The sequence below is a fragment of the Macrosteles quadrilineatus genome, unplaced genomic scaffold, assembly GCF_028750875.1.
Source record: "Macrosteles quadrilineatus isolate MER2022 unplaced genomic scaffold, UCM_ALF_1.0 Scaffold_1__1_contigs__length_201487025, whole genome shotgun sequence".
In the NCBI taxonomy this organism is placed as follows: domain Eukaryota; kingdom Metazoa; phylum Arthropoda; class Insecta; order Hemiptera; family Cicadellidae; genus Macrosteles; species Macrosteles quadrilineatus.
In genome coordinates this window covers 144,506,108-144,524,458 of record NW_026542594.1, presented here as the reverse complement: position 1 = coordinate 144,524,458, position 18,351 = coordinate 144,506,108, and the positions used below count along the sequence as shown (strand labels likewise).

General features: G+C 35.8%; 1 protein-coding gene across 1 annotated transcript; it reads right to left on the bottom strand.

Annotated features, from left to right (window-relative positions):
- Positions 1 to 3,268: 3,268 nt before the first annotated feature.
- Positions 3,269 to 17,693, bottom strand: LOC128982960 (electron transfer flavoprotein subunit beta-like). The gene is made up of 6 exons (XM_054402070.1): positions 17,477 to 17,693; positions 14,540 to 14,698; positions 13,814 to 13,972; positions 9,749 to 9,829; positions 6,604 to 6,744; positions 3,269 to 4,044 (listed from the first exon to the last, which is right to left on the bottom strand). Exons 1-6 carry the CDS (start codon positions 17,525 to 17,527, stop codon positions 3,874 to 3,876), a joined length of 762 nt encoding a protein of 253 aa, XP_054258045.1. The 5' UTR covers positions 17,528 to 17,693; the 3' UTR covers positions 3,269 to 3,873.
- Between the last annotated feature and the right edge of the window lie 658 nt (positions 17,694 to 18,351).

Genomic DNA, 18,351 nt, shown 5'->3' with positions numbered 1-18,351 from the left:
TCATTCTTATGTCCCTAGAGTCCAAAAACACAATTCTTTAAAATTTTTATATGAATGTAATAACTTAAGTAATTTTTGTCCAGTTCTATGAAATTTGGTTTGAAGATGTAAGGCGGGATACACTGGAATGTGTTCGCAAACCATCATAATCGGACCATTGGAATGGGGTTTAGTAGGGTAAAAATTAGGTTTTCTCACTTTTGAGCCTCAAAACATAAAATTTTCCAATTTAAATAAATTTGTCATTTGTTATAGATTAATATAAACTAGATAACCTGTTGCTCGAAATCGAGCAAAACTGCAACTTATAATAAATAAAAAAAAAAAACAACAAAAACATAAACAGCAAGACCTCAAAGAGTAATTCTAAAGTCTATGACTGATTATAGAAATACGAAAAATATTATGTTGTAACAAATTATAAAACTAACCTACAATATTTAAATAAATATAGATCCGCTCTCATACTGCTTTGGTCATCTCTTATGTATTGTAGGTGGGTCCCCACTATGAGAACGTAGATGTCAACCACACACTGTAAAGTGAGCTTTTCCGACCTAATGTTGCAAGCCAAATCCCTCTCTTGACGCAAACCAGTACGACACGTAATATAGCACTGTTAAATTATTTCTACGATAGGTTCTGTTTTAGGCGTGTTTAAATTAGGGGCCCCAACCAAAGTCTCCAGTTGGGAACATTAGAGGGCAAGCAAGTGGATCTAACGACAGATCTAGAACGGATTTGCGTTTAACATTATTAGTTTTTGAAAAAAAAATTAACTAAGATTTATTTGGTCTGGTGGTCCTCTGTTTTCAGCTTTAAAAATAGCGGCGACATTTATACAGGTCGCATCATTGTAGCGAGGAAAGCCAATTATTTTGTCTCTTATTATGTACATAAGAATCTCCCTTAACTCCTCGGAGCTCTCGTCCCTACACATTTCTGCCACAGTTTTAAAAGATTGGGAAAATGGGTTGGCAATGTGACTCTATTTCCCACATATTTTTTCATTGAATCTTTCCTTTCAAGTGTCATGGATCTTGAAATTGTAGATCTCCTATGATCCTCTCATCTAAATGAGCTTCAGAGCTGACCATGGCAAAGGCGGAAATGAATTGACAAATTTTACACTAATAATTTCTAGATCCAAGCCTCACAGCCCTGATTTCAGATTGGGAGTTTCCAATAAGTTCCTGAAAGTAGGTATGGTGAATTCCGCAGATGAGGTAAATGGTTCTCTCATTTATGGCAACAAAGAGTAACAATTGAACTGTATCGGCCAGACTCTTTTAGCGAATTTCCCATTTAGGGAATAAGCTATTACCGTAGGTCTCATGGTAAGACCTAGACCCGGGACCGATTTACTTTTTCGTTTTGAGGTCCCCAGAGGCCAAAAACACCATCCGTTCAAATTCATATATATATATATATATATTTATATATGTGTCCGTTAGCGCGATAACTCGAGCAAAAATGATCCGATTTTGATGAAATTTGGTACAAAAGTGTAAACCTACATTTATTCGAACGAGTTCGCCAACCAGCATAATCGGACCATGGGAACAGGGGTTTATGGGGGGTTTTATGGGGTAAAAATGGGGTTTTCCCATTTTTTAACCTTAAAACAAAAAATTTTGTATTTTCTTTCTCAACCATTTTGTAGAGCTTAAAAAAGAAATAATTTAGTATATTGAAGTGCTGTTGTATGCCTAACGGTCACGGAGAAAATAAAAAAAAGTGTAATTTAAAATTCCCATGTTATTCTTATGGAGAAAATGAAAACTGTTGTAATTTACTTGTTTATGGATATAATGTTGATAAAATTTGGCAAATTTATTTATTTCATCCTATACTATTGACATATTGTCAAAAAACACTTTTACCTTCCCCGTAGCAGCAAACCTAAGCACTCGTTAAATCTAATGTTATTTAAATTGGAAATATATAACTTACTAGCTGTAACCCGCGGGCTTTGCCCCGTTTAACTTCTTAATTTTCAAGATTATCTCGTTCGCATGGTTCATAATCACGTCCTGGTTGAAGTTTGTTCGCTACGCTCACTCACCTTTAGGTTAGAGCTCGTTCGCTGCGCTCACTTGCCTTTGCAGGTTTGCTGCGGCGGGGGTATTTTTTGCTTAAAATGTAAGCCACCACAATGTAAACATTTAAAGTTCATTTGTCCAAGGTTATATGTATCCCACATGATGGTTGCCACTCTGTAATCATCAAATGATACATTGGGAGATTCATGCAAGCGGCCACGTTCGCGTTTCCTCCAACCACTCACAGTCTTCGTCTTACTGGTGGCATATTATTTTAAATTTAGACACATTGCGAAAGTTAACAAAACAACAGAAAACACTACAAACGGAATTGTTATACACATTGTAAATTACATGATATGGTGATGTAACTGCACTGGAAATAATCACTTTCAAACATTCATTTCATCACACCAAACTGTAACCAAAACAACACGATAATTCAGTAAAATACGATGTAAGGTAAATACATTCAACTATTTACAAACAATTTGCTGTCAAGTCTTGCTAGGACTCAGACTCAGGACAGGACTCAGGACTCTCTTTATTTAGGAAACAGATTTAGTTAACAGATGTTTAGATAAAAATATAAAATTCCGGCTTTGCTCTGGAATAAATAAGTCCTGCAGTCTATGGTCAAACTTAAAAACTAAAAAGAATTAAATATTTTATTTCTTAAACACTTTTTTGTCTAGTATTGATAGGATGCTCTTCAATTATGAACCAGACTTAGTTAACAGATTGAAACAAAATATAAATTCCAGCTTTGCTCTGGAAGTTTTAGTCCTGCAGTCTGTGGTTAACCTTAAAAACTATTTCAAACTACGTCCATATGTTATTTGTAAACAAAGGGAAATGAGTTGGATCAAATGTCAACAGATGGTGCCGCCTTCCAAACTTTAGCCCTTAACTGTACTTAATTGGTGCCCTTTCCAAATATTCTGAGAAGTATTTGCATATCTACGTGAAAATACCTTTAATGTGACACCTCAAACTTTAAAATCCATCAAGCCGTTATTGAGTTATGACTGTGAAAAGAAAACTGCTTGCGTATTAATATATAGATGTGTTATTAAGTGAGGGGACATTAACATTGTCTAGCTGATAACCAATGCAAAGACACATACAAGGCCTACATAGATGGGAACTGAGAATGACATGTTTGAAAAACCCATTCTTGAGTTTTAGACCAACCAAACAAATAATTTAGTCTAGTACCTGGTAAATATTTATTAAAAACTGTATTTTACATCAATTTGTACAATAATTGTAATAAGTCTTTTGTCCAACACTCATGTAAAGTTTAATTTACTAAAGTAACTCATCTACAGACTTAAACTACGTGTGTAAGACATAAAACTATTAAAATTCATTGTCATCGTTCTGAGTTAATAATGCTACTTTCCTTATAAGAACAAAATTTGCAAGTAAGTAACTAATTTCCACACTTATATTTGGATAGGAAATTGGAATGCCTTCATGACAGTTACTAAATCAGGAATCCAAACATTTTAAGAGAGTTTAAAGACAAACTTTAAGTCATATTTGAAACATTTATTTAACATCTGCTGTGTACACCCCGTGTAAAAAAAAACACATTTTGCAAATTGAGGGGTTTTATATTCTGGGAAATGGTTACTAATAGTTAAACAAAAACCCTAGCTATGTATGTAAGAGGTGCCGTGAATACTTTTGTTACTTCAGGTACTCAACAGTTTCTAAAAGAATTGTTAACCCCTTTTATCTAGTGTTTGAATTTATAGTAGTAGTAGTGTGAATAGCTTATTGAAACAAAAAGAAGACTTGATTGGCTTTGTTGAAATGTCTACAATCACAACAACTTGGCCTCCCTTAGTCTGGCTATCAATGTGTCGACATCAGGCAGTATTGGACCACACTGGCGCACCGGAGGCTCATCCACTCTGAGAACCTCCATCCGAGGAGTCAAGTCCACATCCAGCTCTGCTATCGGCACTTTCTTGACCAACTTCTTTTTAGCTTTCTGCAATATTTTGATAAAAATACAAATGTACCGGTATGCACAAAAATCTGTTATATCATTAATACTCGTAATATAACAAAAAAGATAGGTGAGGGTTGTCGAAAACGGTTTATTGTAAGAAATTGTGACAGACATTATTAAGAAACCCAACCTGGATTTCAACATTATGTCAACTCTTCCTCTGAAATGTAATACGTATGCAAAATATATAAAGCCACAAACAGGATAGTTTCTATTTATAATATAATACAGTTGGAACCTCAATTATTACAAGAGCCATATTACAAGAACCTTGAGAAAATGAATCTTGATAACAAGTGTCATTTTCAAATACCCTTCATTTTATATTGCTCTTAATTACATGTTATTGCAAACCTTGAACAAAAGTAATATTTTATAATCCCCATGATAGGCTTGTTATTGAGGTTCTACTGTAATAATAATTTGACACACTTAAATTCTACTATAATTAATTTTGACCTCCTATTTTGTCAAGTATCAAAGGATAAGTTTTCTTATGACATTATGCCAGGACACACACTATTTACACTAGAACTACCGAAACTTAAACTCCTTTCACACTAAAAGGTTTTCCCGTCCACTTAAAACCGCACATTTTTATCGCGTGTCTATAATTCTTTATCATAACACGGATTCCAGCCATACGAGATGAATTTGTATACAATGTCACAATAAACATAAACAGTGTCCAATTGAAAAGCCAGATTCAATAAAAGAAACAGTGCAACAGCTGATCTATTTGCACTTACTAGTGGGGTCCTGTTCGACAAAAAAACAGTGCAGTGTGAAAGCTTGCATTTAACTACATGCACCACTGACGCAGACACACCGTACCTACGTTTCAGTGGCAGTGGACGGCTGCAAGATGGCACAGTTTTCTGCCGTAACTGTGTAGTGTGAAAGCTTGCATTTAACTACATGCACCACTGACGCAGACACACCGTACCTACGTTTCAGTGGCAGTGGACGGCTGCAAGATGGCACAGTTTTCTGCCGTAACTGTGTAGTGTGAAAGCTTACATTTAACTACATGCACCACTGACGCAGACACACCGTACCTACGTTTCAGTGGCAGTGGACGGCTGCAAGATGGCACAGTTTTCTGCCGTAACTGTGTAGTGTGAAAGCTTGCATTTAACTACATGCACCACTGACGCAGACACACCGTACCTACGTTTCAGTGGCAGTGGACGGCTGCAAGATGGCACAGTTTTCTGCCGTAACTGTGTAGTGTGAAAGCTTGCATTTAACTACATGCACCACTGACGCAGACACACCGTACCTACGTTTCAGTGGCAGTGGACGGCTGCAAGATGGCACAGTTTTCTGCCGTAACTGTGTAGTGTGAAAGCTTGCATTTAACTACATGCACCACTGACGCAGACACACCGTACCTACGTTTCAGTGGCAGTGGACGGCTGCAAGATGGCACAGTTTTCTGCCGTAACTGTGTAGTGTGAAAGCTTGCATTTAACTACATGCACCACTGACGCAGACACACCGTACCTACGTTTCAGTGGCAGTGGACGGCTGCAAGATGGCACAGTTTTCTGCCGTAACTGTGTAGTGTGAAAGCTTGCATTTAACTACATGCACCACTGACGCAGACACACCGTACCTACGTTTCAGTGGCAGTGGACGGCTGCAAGATGGCACAGTTTTCTGCCGTAACTGTGTAGTGTGAAAGCTTACATTTAACTACATGCACCACTGACGCAGACACACCGTACCTACGTTTCAGTGGCAGTGGACGGCTGCAAGATGGCACAGTTTTCTGCCGTAACTGTGTAGTGTGAAAGCTTGCATTTAACTACATGCACCACTGACGCAGACACACCGTACCTACGTTTCAGTGGCAGTGGACGGCTGCAAGATGGCACAGTTTTCTGCCGTAACTGTGTAGTGTGAAAGCTTACATTTAACTACATGCACCACTGACGCAGACACACCGTACCTACGTTTCAGTGGCAGTGGACGGCTGCAAGATGGCACAGTTTTCTTCCGTAACTGTGTAGTGTGAAAGCTTACATTTAACTACATGCACCACTGACGCAGACACACCGTACCTACGTTTCAGTGGCAGTGGACGGCTGCAAGATGGCACAGTTTTCTGCCGTAACTGTGTAGTGTGAAAGCTTACATTTAACTACATGCACCACTGACGCAGACACACCGTACCTACGTTTCAGTGGCAGTGGACGGCTGCAAGATGGCACAGTTTTCTGCCGTAACTGTGTAGTGTGAAAGCTTGCATTTAACTACATGCACCACTGACGCAGAGACACCATCCGTTTCAGTGGCAGTGGACGGCTGCAGGGCGGCACGGGTTTCTACTGTGTAGTATGAAAGCTCTCATGCTCTTCTTAACACTACAAAAAATCACGCAAACGGTTAAAAGCCGTATAGTGTGAAAGGAGCGTCAGGCATTGAAGTTTGTTACAGTAGTCACTAAACCAATTCGTAATTCACCTATTTAGCAGTATTTTGATTTGACAGTATATGACTATAAAGTTATGACTTCAAACAGTTCAAACTTACCATTATTTTTGGCAAAGTACAATAACGAGGCTCGTTAAGTCGTAAATCTGCACTTATAACTGCAGGAATTTTTAGTTTAATGTTTTCCAAGCCTCCGTCTATCTCTCGTAAGACCGTCACCTCTCCATCAGTCTTTTCAACCTGTAAAATAACAATTTGGGATGTGTTGTAGTGTAAAATACTTTAAATTACATCTTATGCAATAGATATACCCACACCTCAATTGAATAATGGGTTGGCTGTTAATAATACATATAAGAGTCTAGGGCCAAAAATTGTAAGTTTAGTAGGCTTGAGATTGTGTTTTAATGTTTACTTGAAGGTCAATGTGCAATAGTATATTTCATTACTAGGACCGAAAGTGGCATTTTCCGTCGCGCGCTCAAGTTTTTGTGTTTGGCTTCGCCTCACACAGGGAACCCCAATTTCACGTGTGAGGCGAAGCCGAGTATGTGAGAGCTATTTTTATGTACGAGGCGAAGCCGAGGACGGGAATAATGGAGCAAGTGCCGGATGATAACTTTCGGTACGAGTTATGAACGATACTTTTCATCACGACGCAAAAATACACAAACACAGATTAGCAGACCTCAGTGATATTACAACTAGGTATATATACAACTATTTTATATTTCTCAATTAATTTGATTGAACATCAAAATAAAATAAAATCTTCTAAAAGGAAACCTACGTATATTTCTCAATAAATTTTGTTTAAAAATGAAAATAAAATAATAAAACAACTTTTAACAATACATACAGCTGATTCAAATCATTAAATTAAACCGTAACAAAACACTAGCGTGCATAGAGAATAAATGGAGAACTAATCGAGAGCGAGGGAAAGTAAATTTAGAGCGAGGGAAAATCAGCTGATCGATTTTCCCTCGCCCTAAATTAGAGACTTGGGAAACGACTACTTTCATTGATGTCAGCTGTTATCAAAAATAGTTACTTTGGTTACGGAGTGATAAAAAAATTTTTTCATCACTCCGTAACGAAAGTAACTATTTTCGATAACAGCTGACATCAATGAAAGTAGCCGTTTCCCAAGCTCTAATTTAGGGCGAGGAAAAATCGATCAGCTGATTTTCCCTCGCTCTAAATTTACTTTCGTCGCTCTCAATTAGTTCTCCATTTATTCACTACGCGCGCTAGTGTTTTGTTACAGTTTAATTTAATGATTTGAATCAGCTGTGTTTATTGTTTGACAATCTAAATGTAAACATAAACACGCATAAGCTTGTTTTGCTGTGTTTTTAGCTTAGTGCGTATTTAAAAGCGGCCAAAATATGTCTATTATTTCGGACGATTTATCGAAGAAAGCTTTAGAGATAACCAAAAACCTCCTTCCAGAGAAATCGAGAGAGAGGTATAATGAGGAGTTCAGGAAGTTTATGGACTGGTGCCAAGGACACAATGTTTTACCAAAGAATGTAAGTGACGAAGTTTTATTAGTATATTTATCTGAGAAATCTAAAAGCATGAAACCAACAACGTTGTGGAGTAAATTTTCTATGATAAAGAGTGGTTTGAAATTAAAAGAAAATGTGGATGTATCAAAATTTAACAAATCTCTAGCATTTCTTAAACGTCAATCAGTGGGTTATCAACCTACAAAAGCTAAGGTTTTTACTGAAGACGAAATTCAAAGATTCATGGTTAACGCTCCTGACAATGAATGGTTATTGAGCAAGGTCATCCTAACTCTGGGTATTTATGGAGCTTGTCGAAACCACGATCTTATAAATTTAAAAGTAGAAGATATTACAGACAATGGCAGTTTTTTTGTCGTGTTTCTCAACGATGGCAAAACACACATTAAACGCAGTTTTACCATAACCAATGACAACTGTCCATATAGACCATGTGATTTGATTCGCAAATATTTGTTATTGCGCCCCAGACAAATGAAAAGTAACCGATTTTTAATTGGTTACAGGAAGGGTAAATGCGTGGGACAAAATGTAGGGGGTCACACAATCAGTTCAATCCCAAAAAAGGTAGCAGAATACCTTAAATTAGACGAACCGGAGCGCTATACTGGACACGCCCTCAGGCGTACCTCAGCCACCATGCTAGTTGAGGGAGGAGGGGATTTACTTGCCCTTAAATCACACGGAGGTTGGAAATCCTCTAATGTCGCAGAGAGTTACATAGAAAATTCCATTGGAAGAAAATTACAACTGTCAAGAAAACTGTTTAAAAATCCGCATGCAATGAGTTCAACAGCTGCTGAGAATACAAACAGAAATGTTGTAGAAAAAACACATTCAGGAAGCCAAATAGATTTTTTTGACATTGATCATGTGTTTAACAACTCAGAAGATGAAGAATGCCCTCAGAGAAAAGTAAGAAAAGTTGATGAAACAAACACGACCACTACAAACGTTTCAACGATTCAAGAACTTCAGAAAAAACTTTTAAACGAAGGAGTGAATGTCTCCAACAATGAAAACTGTACAATAAACATAACCATAAACTTCTAATTTTTTGATTGTTAAGTAGGTTCCCTTTAGATTTTTTTTTATGTTTAAAAAAAGATTAATCGAGAAATATACAAAGGTTTCCTTTTAGAAGATTTTATTTTGATGTTTAAAATAAATAATTTAGAAATAAACTAGTTGTAATATTACTGAGGTCTGTTATTCTGTGTTTGTGTATTTTTGCGTCGTGATGAAAAGTATCGTTCATAACTCGTACCGAAAGTTATTTTCCGGCTCTTGCTCCATTATTCCCGTCCTCGGCTTCGCCTCGTACGTGAAAATAGCTCTCACATACTCGGCTTCGCCTCGCATGTGAAATTGGATTTTCCTGTGTGAGGCTTCGCCTCACACAAAAACTTGAGCGCGCTCCGGAAAATGCCACTTTCGGTCCTAGTAATGAAATATACTATTTTACCACACTAAAAGAAACCGTAAGTACTCTATCATAAAATAGCATGTGAATTTACAATTTTTGAGAATAACAAAAAAATTGGCCCATTCAACAGTGAAGACTGAAGTGTTGCTAGTTTATTATTCTTTTTCATACATCTAAAAATATCCAAAATTTATAAAATTAACAAATGTACCTAGGGTATTCATATTTAACTGATGATTAAGTTTCAGTGTATCACTTTTAAGACCTATTTCTAATCAGTCACCTTGGAAGCAAATGTTCCCTGTGGCCAGTCCAAGTAGCCTGCCGTCATCTGTGCTGTCTGGTTACAGTCATCATCAATGGCCTGGGTAAGAAACAAGTGTTAGTAAAAAAAATACCCACAATGAAGCAAACCTGCAGACTAAACAAATTGCCATACCTATGCCTGATTGGATGTTCGCTATAATATGGCCTTAAAAATGTCATGTTTTTCCTTATTAAAATAACAATAATTAATTTAATGAATACTTAGATTTAATGCTACAGGATAGGGGATGAAGGGTATTATTTAGTGAAATGTTTAGCTTAGTATCTATTATATTATTAAAGTGATACAATAAATATTAAATATAAATAATAAATGTTAACATCAAAAGTAGGGGTTTGAAAGTAAGTAGGTTTACACTTTTGAATCAGTTTATATTTTCAAACTAAATCATAGAGTTGCTGTATTTAAAAACACACATCAGCAACACTAGCTCTCAGGTCACATTTTCTTCCCGTTGCAAAGCACAGGTATAGCAGCTTGTAAAATAAATAAACCTGCCAAATTCGATCATAATACAGGGTGTTTTTTTTAAACTTGCATCTTTATTTATGTAAAAACCACAATAGATAGAAATATTCAGTTTGCGGGAATCATCTATTGACGTAGGGGGCACAATTTTTTTGAATTCAATGTTACATTCACATTCCCCCCCCTTTCCCCCCTGCCCCAACTTATTTTTTTTTTAATAGCAAGGTACCCCTTGTGACATATCAAATAAAAGACAATGAAAAAAGAAAATGTTTGATGAAAAAAAATTGAAAATCGGTTCATAAACTTGTTAGATATTCCCCCCCTCCCCACCCGGAACTTAATTTTTTTTTAATAGCAAGGTACCCCTTGTGACATATCAAATGAAAGAGCATGAAAAAAGAAAATGTTTAATGAAAAAAAATTTTAAATCGGCTCATGAATTTGTGAGATAATCCCCCCCCCCTTTTCCCCTACCCATAACTTTTTTTTTAATAGCAAGGTACCCCCCCCCCTTGTGACGCATCAAATGAAAAATAAATTTCACTAAAAGTTTTCTTTTTTCATGCTCTTTCATTTGATATGTCACAAGGGGTACCTTGCTATTTAAAAAAAATAAGTTGAAGGATGGGGGGTAAGGGGGGGAATGTAAATGTAACGTTGAATTAAAAAAAAATTGGGCCCCCTACGTCAATAGATGATTCCCGCAAACTGCATATTTCTATCTATTGCGGTTTTTACATAAATAAAGATGCAAGTTTTTAAAAAAACACCCTGTATATAAACAACAACAACTAAAATATAGTAATTCTCCACAAGAAATCATAGACATTTTGATGTTCAGTTTTTTTAAATTTTGTCCATAACTATAAGGTGTACAACAACTCTTCAATATGTTAAATTATCTGTTTACTAAGCTCTATCAAATAGTTGGGATAAAATTGCTAATTTCTATGTTTGGAATAAAATAACACACCGCAGCAGCAAACCCGCGGACTAAGCGAATTTCTATCTGCCTGATTTGATTTTCAATTAAATTTATTTCAATAAAATAATTGTAATGCCAAAACGGCCGTAACCCAAGTTACAACGGGTTGAGCTGTAGGAAAAGGTAAAACCTATTTTTAGTTACGGTATATCACAGCTCAGGGGATAAAACATAAATTTTAATTTAATATTGCAACAACTGGCAGCAGAATGACACTTCTAGTGTGATGGCTGGACAGTCATTGAGTAGGCGTACAAATATGTACTTAATGACCACTGTGCGCCAGAAGGAGAGACTTTTGTACATTCTGAACAACCCACGTATATATAAATGAATTTTAATCGATAGTGTTTCTGGACCGTGGGTCATAAAACAGCAAAATTGATCCTGGGTCTAGGTCTAGGTTTTACCATGAGACCTACAGTAGCTAAGTCCCTATAGTGGGAAACTGGTTAAAATGGATTAAAATTAAATAATTATTGAAGTCATACATACAAGGGTTATTTTTTAAGGACGGGTTGTTTATAATGCATATAGGTAGTTTTTAACGTGTACGTCGCAACGAGGTTCCTTGCTGTTTACCGACAGAATGGTGCCATTTGCAGCTCTGGACCATACATTTACGTAGCTGTGTTAGTAAACATTTAAAAATAATTGAATTTCCCACGTCATTTGAGATAAATTTAATGATACATTTTTTACCAAAAGAAACATCCGATGTGCCAACATTAATCACAGATTACATTGTATCTGGGTTCTGTATCTGTATGTATAGGGTTATGGCAATAATGCTATGAGTGAGAGTAAAGATGTAGTAACACTTCGGCCCAGTAACATTTCGGCCAAACTCAAATTTCTTAGAAAAACAGTATCACTTCGTCCCACTCGCTTTTACAGATGATTAAATAAGCTAATGGAGTAATATTTCGGCCCGACGAAAAATTGACAAGGGTTGAGGAACGCAGTTCAGGTAGTAAGAGGTTCATGACCTGTATACTTTGCAACCACCCTCTGGTGGAATGTCGCCCAACCGTCACCCCTTGCATCCTCTGACCTCACATGACGGAGAATCGGTGGAATCTTACCTAACCTAACCTAACCTAACCTAACCTGTCAAATATTTTGTTGGGACGAAGTGTTACTAGTGGGCAGGTAGAGAGTTGGACCGTAGGCCACATCTGAGGGTTTCGGGCCGAAATGTTACTGGGCCGAAGTGTTACTTGGGCCGAAGTGTTACGACATGAGAGTAAAGTGCATAAATGGGTTAGGAAGTTTAAAAAGGGTTGTGATAATGTCTGTTTAGGAAGCTGTAGTGTTTTTGGTGGATACCCAGACTTCCAAAGAAGACCACAAAGGAACAAGGGTTTTCACGGCCACATTTCACTCCCTAACCCATTTTTGCACTCATTGCATTAGGGCCATAGCCTTAAGTCAACTGGAGATGAACTCCGGCATTGGATATGTTTCTTGTGGTAAAAAAAAAACGTACCACTGACTTTATCTCGCATGCGGCAGGAGATTTTAATAATAAGAAAAAAATTCTAAATACATAGCAAAATCTGTAGTACACGTCAGCTACAGAGCTGCAAATGGCACCGTTCTGTTCAACCAGTAAGCGGCGAAGAGCTTCATTGCAGCATGCATGCATACGAATTAAGAAGCTATACGCAAAAAATGACCTAACATAAAACATCTTTGTACTTAAAGAAAGAGTTTAAAATAATTTACCATCTTTCATGAATATGAAATTATAGATAAAAAGCTTATATAGCTTATAGATAGAAAGCGTAAAGCTTTCAGACCGGCACTAAAAATCGTACTGTAATCACGATTTAAGACAAGCTGTGTTCAACCCAAAGAATTATTTGTGTCTGAGAGCAGTTGTCAAATTGAGAAGTTACAAAGTGTACTTTGAAGTCTATGAAAAAAAAATTGCATTTTAAGTTATTTAATTGGTCTTAAACTAATATCACAGAGTTTATCACTATCGAGAAGTAAAAACAACCATTTAAAAGTTAGCAAAACATTACAAAATTAGACAGGTTGTACTACAAGGCATTAGGTGAAGGCATAATAGTTAGACAATGACAACTAAAAACATAACTTATAGTTAAGTACAACCTACCATACTTAAGTAATTAAGTTCACATATATTGTTGATTGAAAAATACAGTTATGTTAGCATTCTTAAGTGAACTGTAGATGAAACACCTACTGCTTTGTATGTTATCTCCATGATTGGACTTGTGGCTAGCAGAAGCAACTCGAGCCATAAAAGCTAGCATGACTGACAAAAATCTTCTTTTTTTTATCTGTCTCGGGTCAAGTGTTACCATGAGACAGATGGTAATGCTTATTCCCTCCATAGGAAATTGGCTAATATTCCTTGTTGGTAAATTACCTCCTGTACCTAATAGTCCCTATATGGAAAATTTGTTAACAATGGAGCATAAAACTCAAGTGCGGGTACAACCCTCTCATAGTAAAGCCACGTCAGACACTACTTATCATATTCATCTTGACATTTACACACATTTGTTTAGAAAATTAATGAATAAACAGACCTGCTTTCCTAGAATTATCATGTCAACATTGTTTTCTTTCGCTAGCTTGGCAAGTATCTTAGAGACATGGATTGGTTGTAGACTTTCATAATCTTTCTCTGGAACTTGAACGTGAATTCCCCAGTCTGCTCCCATGGCCAAAGCAGTTCTTATTTCTTCCTAAAATCGTCATAAAAAGAATAATGTGTACGCTTTTAATTTAGAGCAAGAACAATGTGAAAATCTTGCATTCTGGGTGGGCAAATATTAGCACTATTTCATCCACAATATACTTGGCCAAAGTGTAATTTTTATAAAGATTATCCAAATTCCAGCAAGATATTGGATTTTTACATTGTAAATTAATGGGAAGATAAATTGTTTTTCAAAAGCTGTTCAAAACTTGTTGATCTTCGTAATAGATTTATTCATGATTTTATTATTATTTATTATACTATTTTTTCAGCAAAGTATTCATTTTTACTGTATAAAATGTTTTAAATTGTATAGTTTTAAAAATGTCTATGAAATTTTATACAAAAAAGGATCTCCCAGTATCATGTCCACAAACCAGTTTTCTTAGTTTTGGGCTGTGTCTTTAAATTGTAACCTATGTTTTAGAGTATTTTTTTAGTAGGTAGGCCCATATATACATAAGATATTTATTTTGCCATATTTTGAGTATTTCAACACACAGTTTAACATAAAGTAGGTTTCTGCTAAATGTTAAATTATTGTTTGAGTTACCTCAGCTCTTGGAGGTCCACACGAAACCACAAGAATTTCTGAAATCACTTTCTTTTCTTTCATACGAACTGCTTCTTCAACAGCTATCTCATCGAACGGGTTCATGGAGTGAGCTACACCATCTGTCATGACTCCTGTTTTGTCAGATTTCACCATTATCTGCAATTATTAATTAAAGGTCCTAAAAGCACTGACATTTGAAACTTTTTAGTCAGCTAATCTGTAGACTATGACAAAATTATATTTGAATTTTGATTAAATAATTAATTACTATTATATGCGCTCTGTACAAATAATCAAGCCTAATATTTCCTTGTGACAAGTTCATAAAAAAGCAAATTAATTCAACCAACCTTCTGGAGCAACTCATTAACCAGGGTTGATAAACTAGCTGCATAAATAAAGTAAACTGTATTTTGTTTAAACTTTTTTTGAGATTCAACAATAAATTGCTAAAGTTGCCTTTTTAGGGCACAACCCCCACTCAAAAACCTCTTTCTAACTAATAATACATTCAGTAAGTGCCTACAACTATCCTATACTCTAATACAAGCTATGTCTACCTGTAATATATATATCTCAAAATCCAGCAGAAGAATTTTCAATTAGGGACTTATAGCCCTAAAACCGTGATTGGCGACAGGCACTACCATAGGAAATTTACTTACCCGTTCATCCATATATTTTTATCAAACTTGGCAAATTTATTTTATACTAAGCTATTAATATTTTACTAAAAAAACACTTTGTTATCCTCCCTGTAGCAGCAATCCTAGGTACTTGTTAAACGTAAACTTTTTTTAAAGATTTAATTGAAAATCCAATCGGATAAACGGAAATTCGCTTAGTCTGCAGGTTTGCTGCAGTGGGGGTATTTTATAGTTTACATAATTTTGACAACTGTATTCAGTTTAATTAGCATTATGATTAAGGTTAATTGTATTACAATAATCTTATGGTAAACAATTAATATAGCCTAAGCTTGAATCGGACTTCTGTCCTCAGCTAATCCATCATAGGAAAGTATTTTAGAGAGTATGCTGATGTTCATGCTGAAGTTTTACTTTTACCAAAGATTACATATTTTGCGTAGCATATGTAATCTTTGCTTTTACTTAAAGAAAGATTTAGTTTAGTAGTACCAAGAAATAAATCACACCCCTTACATACACTGTATTAATGCTACTGTAGCTGAATGCTACTGTATTAACACATTCGATGCGGCGGGTCCACCGGTGGACCCCGCGCGTCTCAGCTGAGGAGCGGGGGGTCCACGGGTGGGGGAGCGCGCCATGTCATGTTTATTGTTTCAATGTGAGCTCAGCCATTGTCGGGGAACGTTGTAATCTTTACCAGCCTGTAGCTTATAATGCGAGCTTTATTCTGGGTGTAGGTTAGTACAAAAATTGCCCGTAAAATCCCGTCTGGCAATGCTTTTGTCCCGTTTTTGGGGATTTTCTCAGTTCGAGCCGTATTACAAAGACTCTGGTTATTGATCCAGGCAGTGCTGTTACCTTTGGGTGTTTCAGTGAACTACGTCCACTTTCGGAGTAACGCAGAACAATCACCACTGCTCTTTTGTGATTCGTCTTACTGAGATATTTCAATAGCGATCGCTGATTCAGTTAGCACGTCGGGGCTCCGCCCGGGCCTCGCCGCCATTGGCGAGCACCTGTTTAAAGGTTTTCAGCAGCGAATGTGTTAACCTGTGATTATATATTAAGTCCTAAAATAGGAACTAAAACCAAAAAAGACTTATTTGATTTATTTTATACATTTCTTTTATTTATTTACAGCATAAGAAATGTGTATGTTTAAAATAAATTAATATGTTAATGTATTGTATTGCCAGGTTAATATTTCCATCATACAAGGGTTGCTATTTAAGATTCTAATATTATTAGAATATTTAATATTATTTCTAATATTCTTTATTCTGGTCTTGGCAACACTGATTGTTGCTAGGCGCCAGCTGATACCTTGCATTGTTGAACATAACCTCAAACATGACTTACTGTCATCTGTCACTATTAGTGTTGTTAGTGAATATCTACACGGTGAAAAATGGAATCAACACGTGAACATTACTGTGCAATTATTTTTCACAACTTTCGTGGTGCTCAAGACAAGGGTGCGCCGATGAACTTAGTGCCTTATATGGCTTTGAAGCGCCTTCTTATCGAATTAAACAGCAATCCACTGTGTGGGTCTATCAAGATGAACCTAATCTCACCAAAGTGGTTCGTGAAAAGAGCATATAGAAACAAATGATTGCCTGTTTCTTCGGTATTGCTGGTCATGTGGCTACGGTGGCATTAGAGGATTGAAAGACAGTGAATTCTGAGTGGTAGGTACACAACCATTTGTTTGCCACAAGTTTTTGAAGAAATCCAAAAAAATCAAACAAGAGGCGAATCATCCTTCACCATGACAAAGCCAGCTCCCACACGGCGGCTCCAACAATGGCATTTTTGACTGGTCAAAAAGTTGAATTAATGGGTCACCCACCATACAGCCCTGATTTGGCCTCCAATGACTGTTTTTATTCCCAACTATCAAAAACAAACTACGAGCACAGCGACTTTTGACACCTGAAGAAGCTGTTGCAGCATTCAAATTGCATATTCTGGACTGGTTCATACGCATGAAAAAATGTATAAATCTTAATGGAGAATATTTTGAAAAACAATAAAACTGATTTTGTTCATATATGATTGTGTTTTCTTTGTTAGGCTAGAAACTTAATTAGCAACCCTTGTAATAAAAAAAAAGTGAAATTCCACTGATACTTAAATAATAAAAGCCAATATTAGTTGTAAATAAAACATGAGTTTATGTTATATTTCTTATACAATCAAAATAAACTTTACCGAGCCATGGCTCGGTCCCCCAGGACTTTATATAATATACACAACATTAAGAGAAAAAGAAACTTACAGGTACATTGTAGTCTACGACCCTTTTGACTCCAACAAGAACTTTAGCCATCGTTATTTTTTTATTATTTATATCACAAAAATGTTCTGTTTATTAAAATGTAGGCAAAAATAAAGATTGTTATATTGCCAAGATATTGTTTTAAATTCACATGAAGTCTTCACATGAATATAGGTTCAAATAGCTTTAGTTCTACAGAACAATATCATTAGGATCACAGTCATGAAAACTAATGAATGGATAAGTGTATAATAATCTTCATAGTTGTTAAACAATATCCTCCCACCATCGTTACTCATATTTAACATTATGACATCATAGAATGTTTTTAAATAACTATTACTTATCTGTTGGTTATCTTGTAAATAAATCAGTAATATCTGAGAAAAGTGTTCAGGTTTGAATGTGCAAAAATGTGTGTGTGGTTTAAGTTTAATTTTTGGCGCAAAATATATTTAAATAAAAAGATAAGACTTACGATAATTAAAATTCTTGTTATGGTGTTTGCTGATATTTTGTAAAGAAAAGATCTTGTTATATTGAGATTTATTGTATTTACACAGAAGTTCATTGAATGATTTAGTTGACTGGTAATGTTTTAACAAGCTGTACAAAAATTAGTATAAAAGAATTAGGCTATTTAAAAAGGTAATTTGGATTATTAAGGCCATGAAACAAAACCAAGGTATTTTTTTGGAGACTTCTACAATATCAAAATCTTAAAAGACAAATTCACTATCTATATTTTAATAGGCAAGCATGTTTCTTAAAAACCTTTTTCTCAGCTCGTGTGCATCACAGGGAAAATCTAGTAGATGTGTAGAATGTGTAATTTAAAATAGGTTCAAAAATAAGCACAAAAATGAATTTAAAGT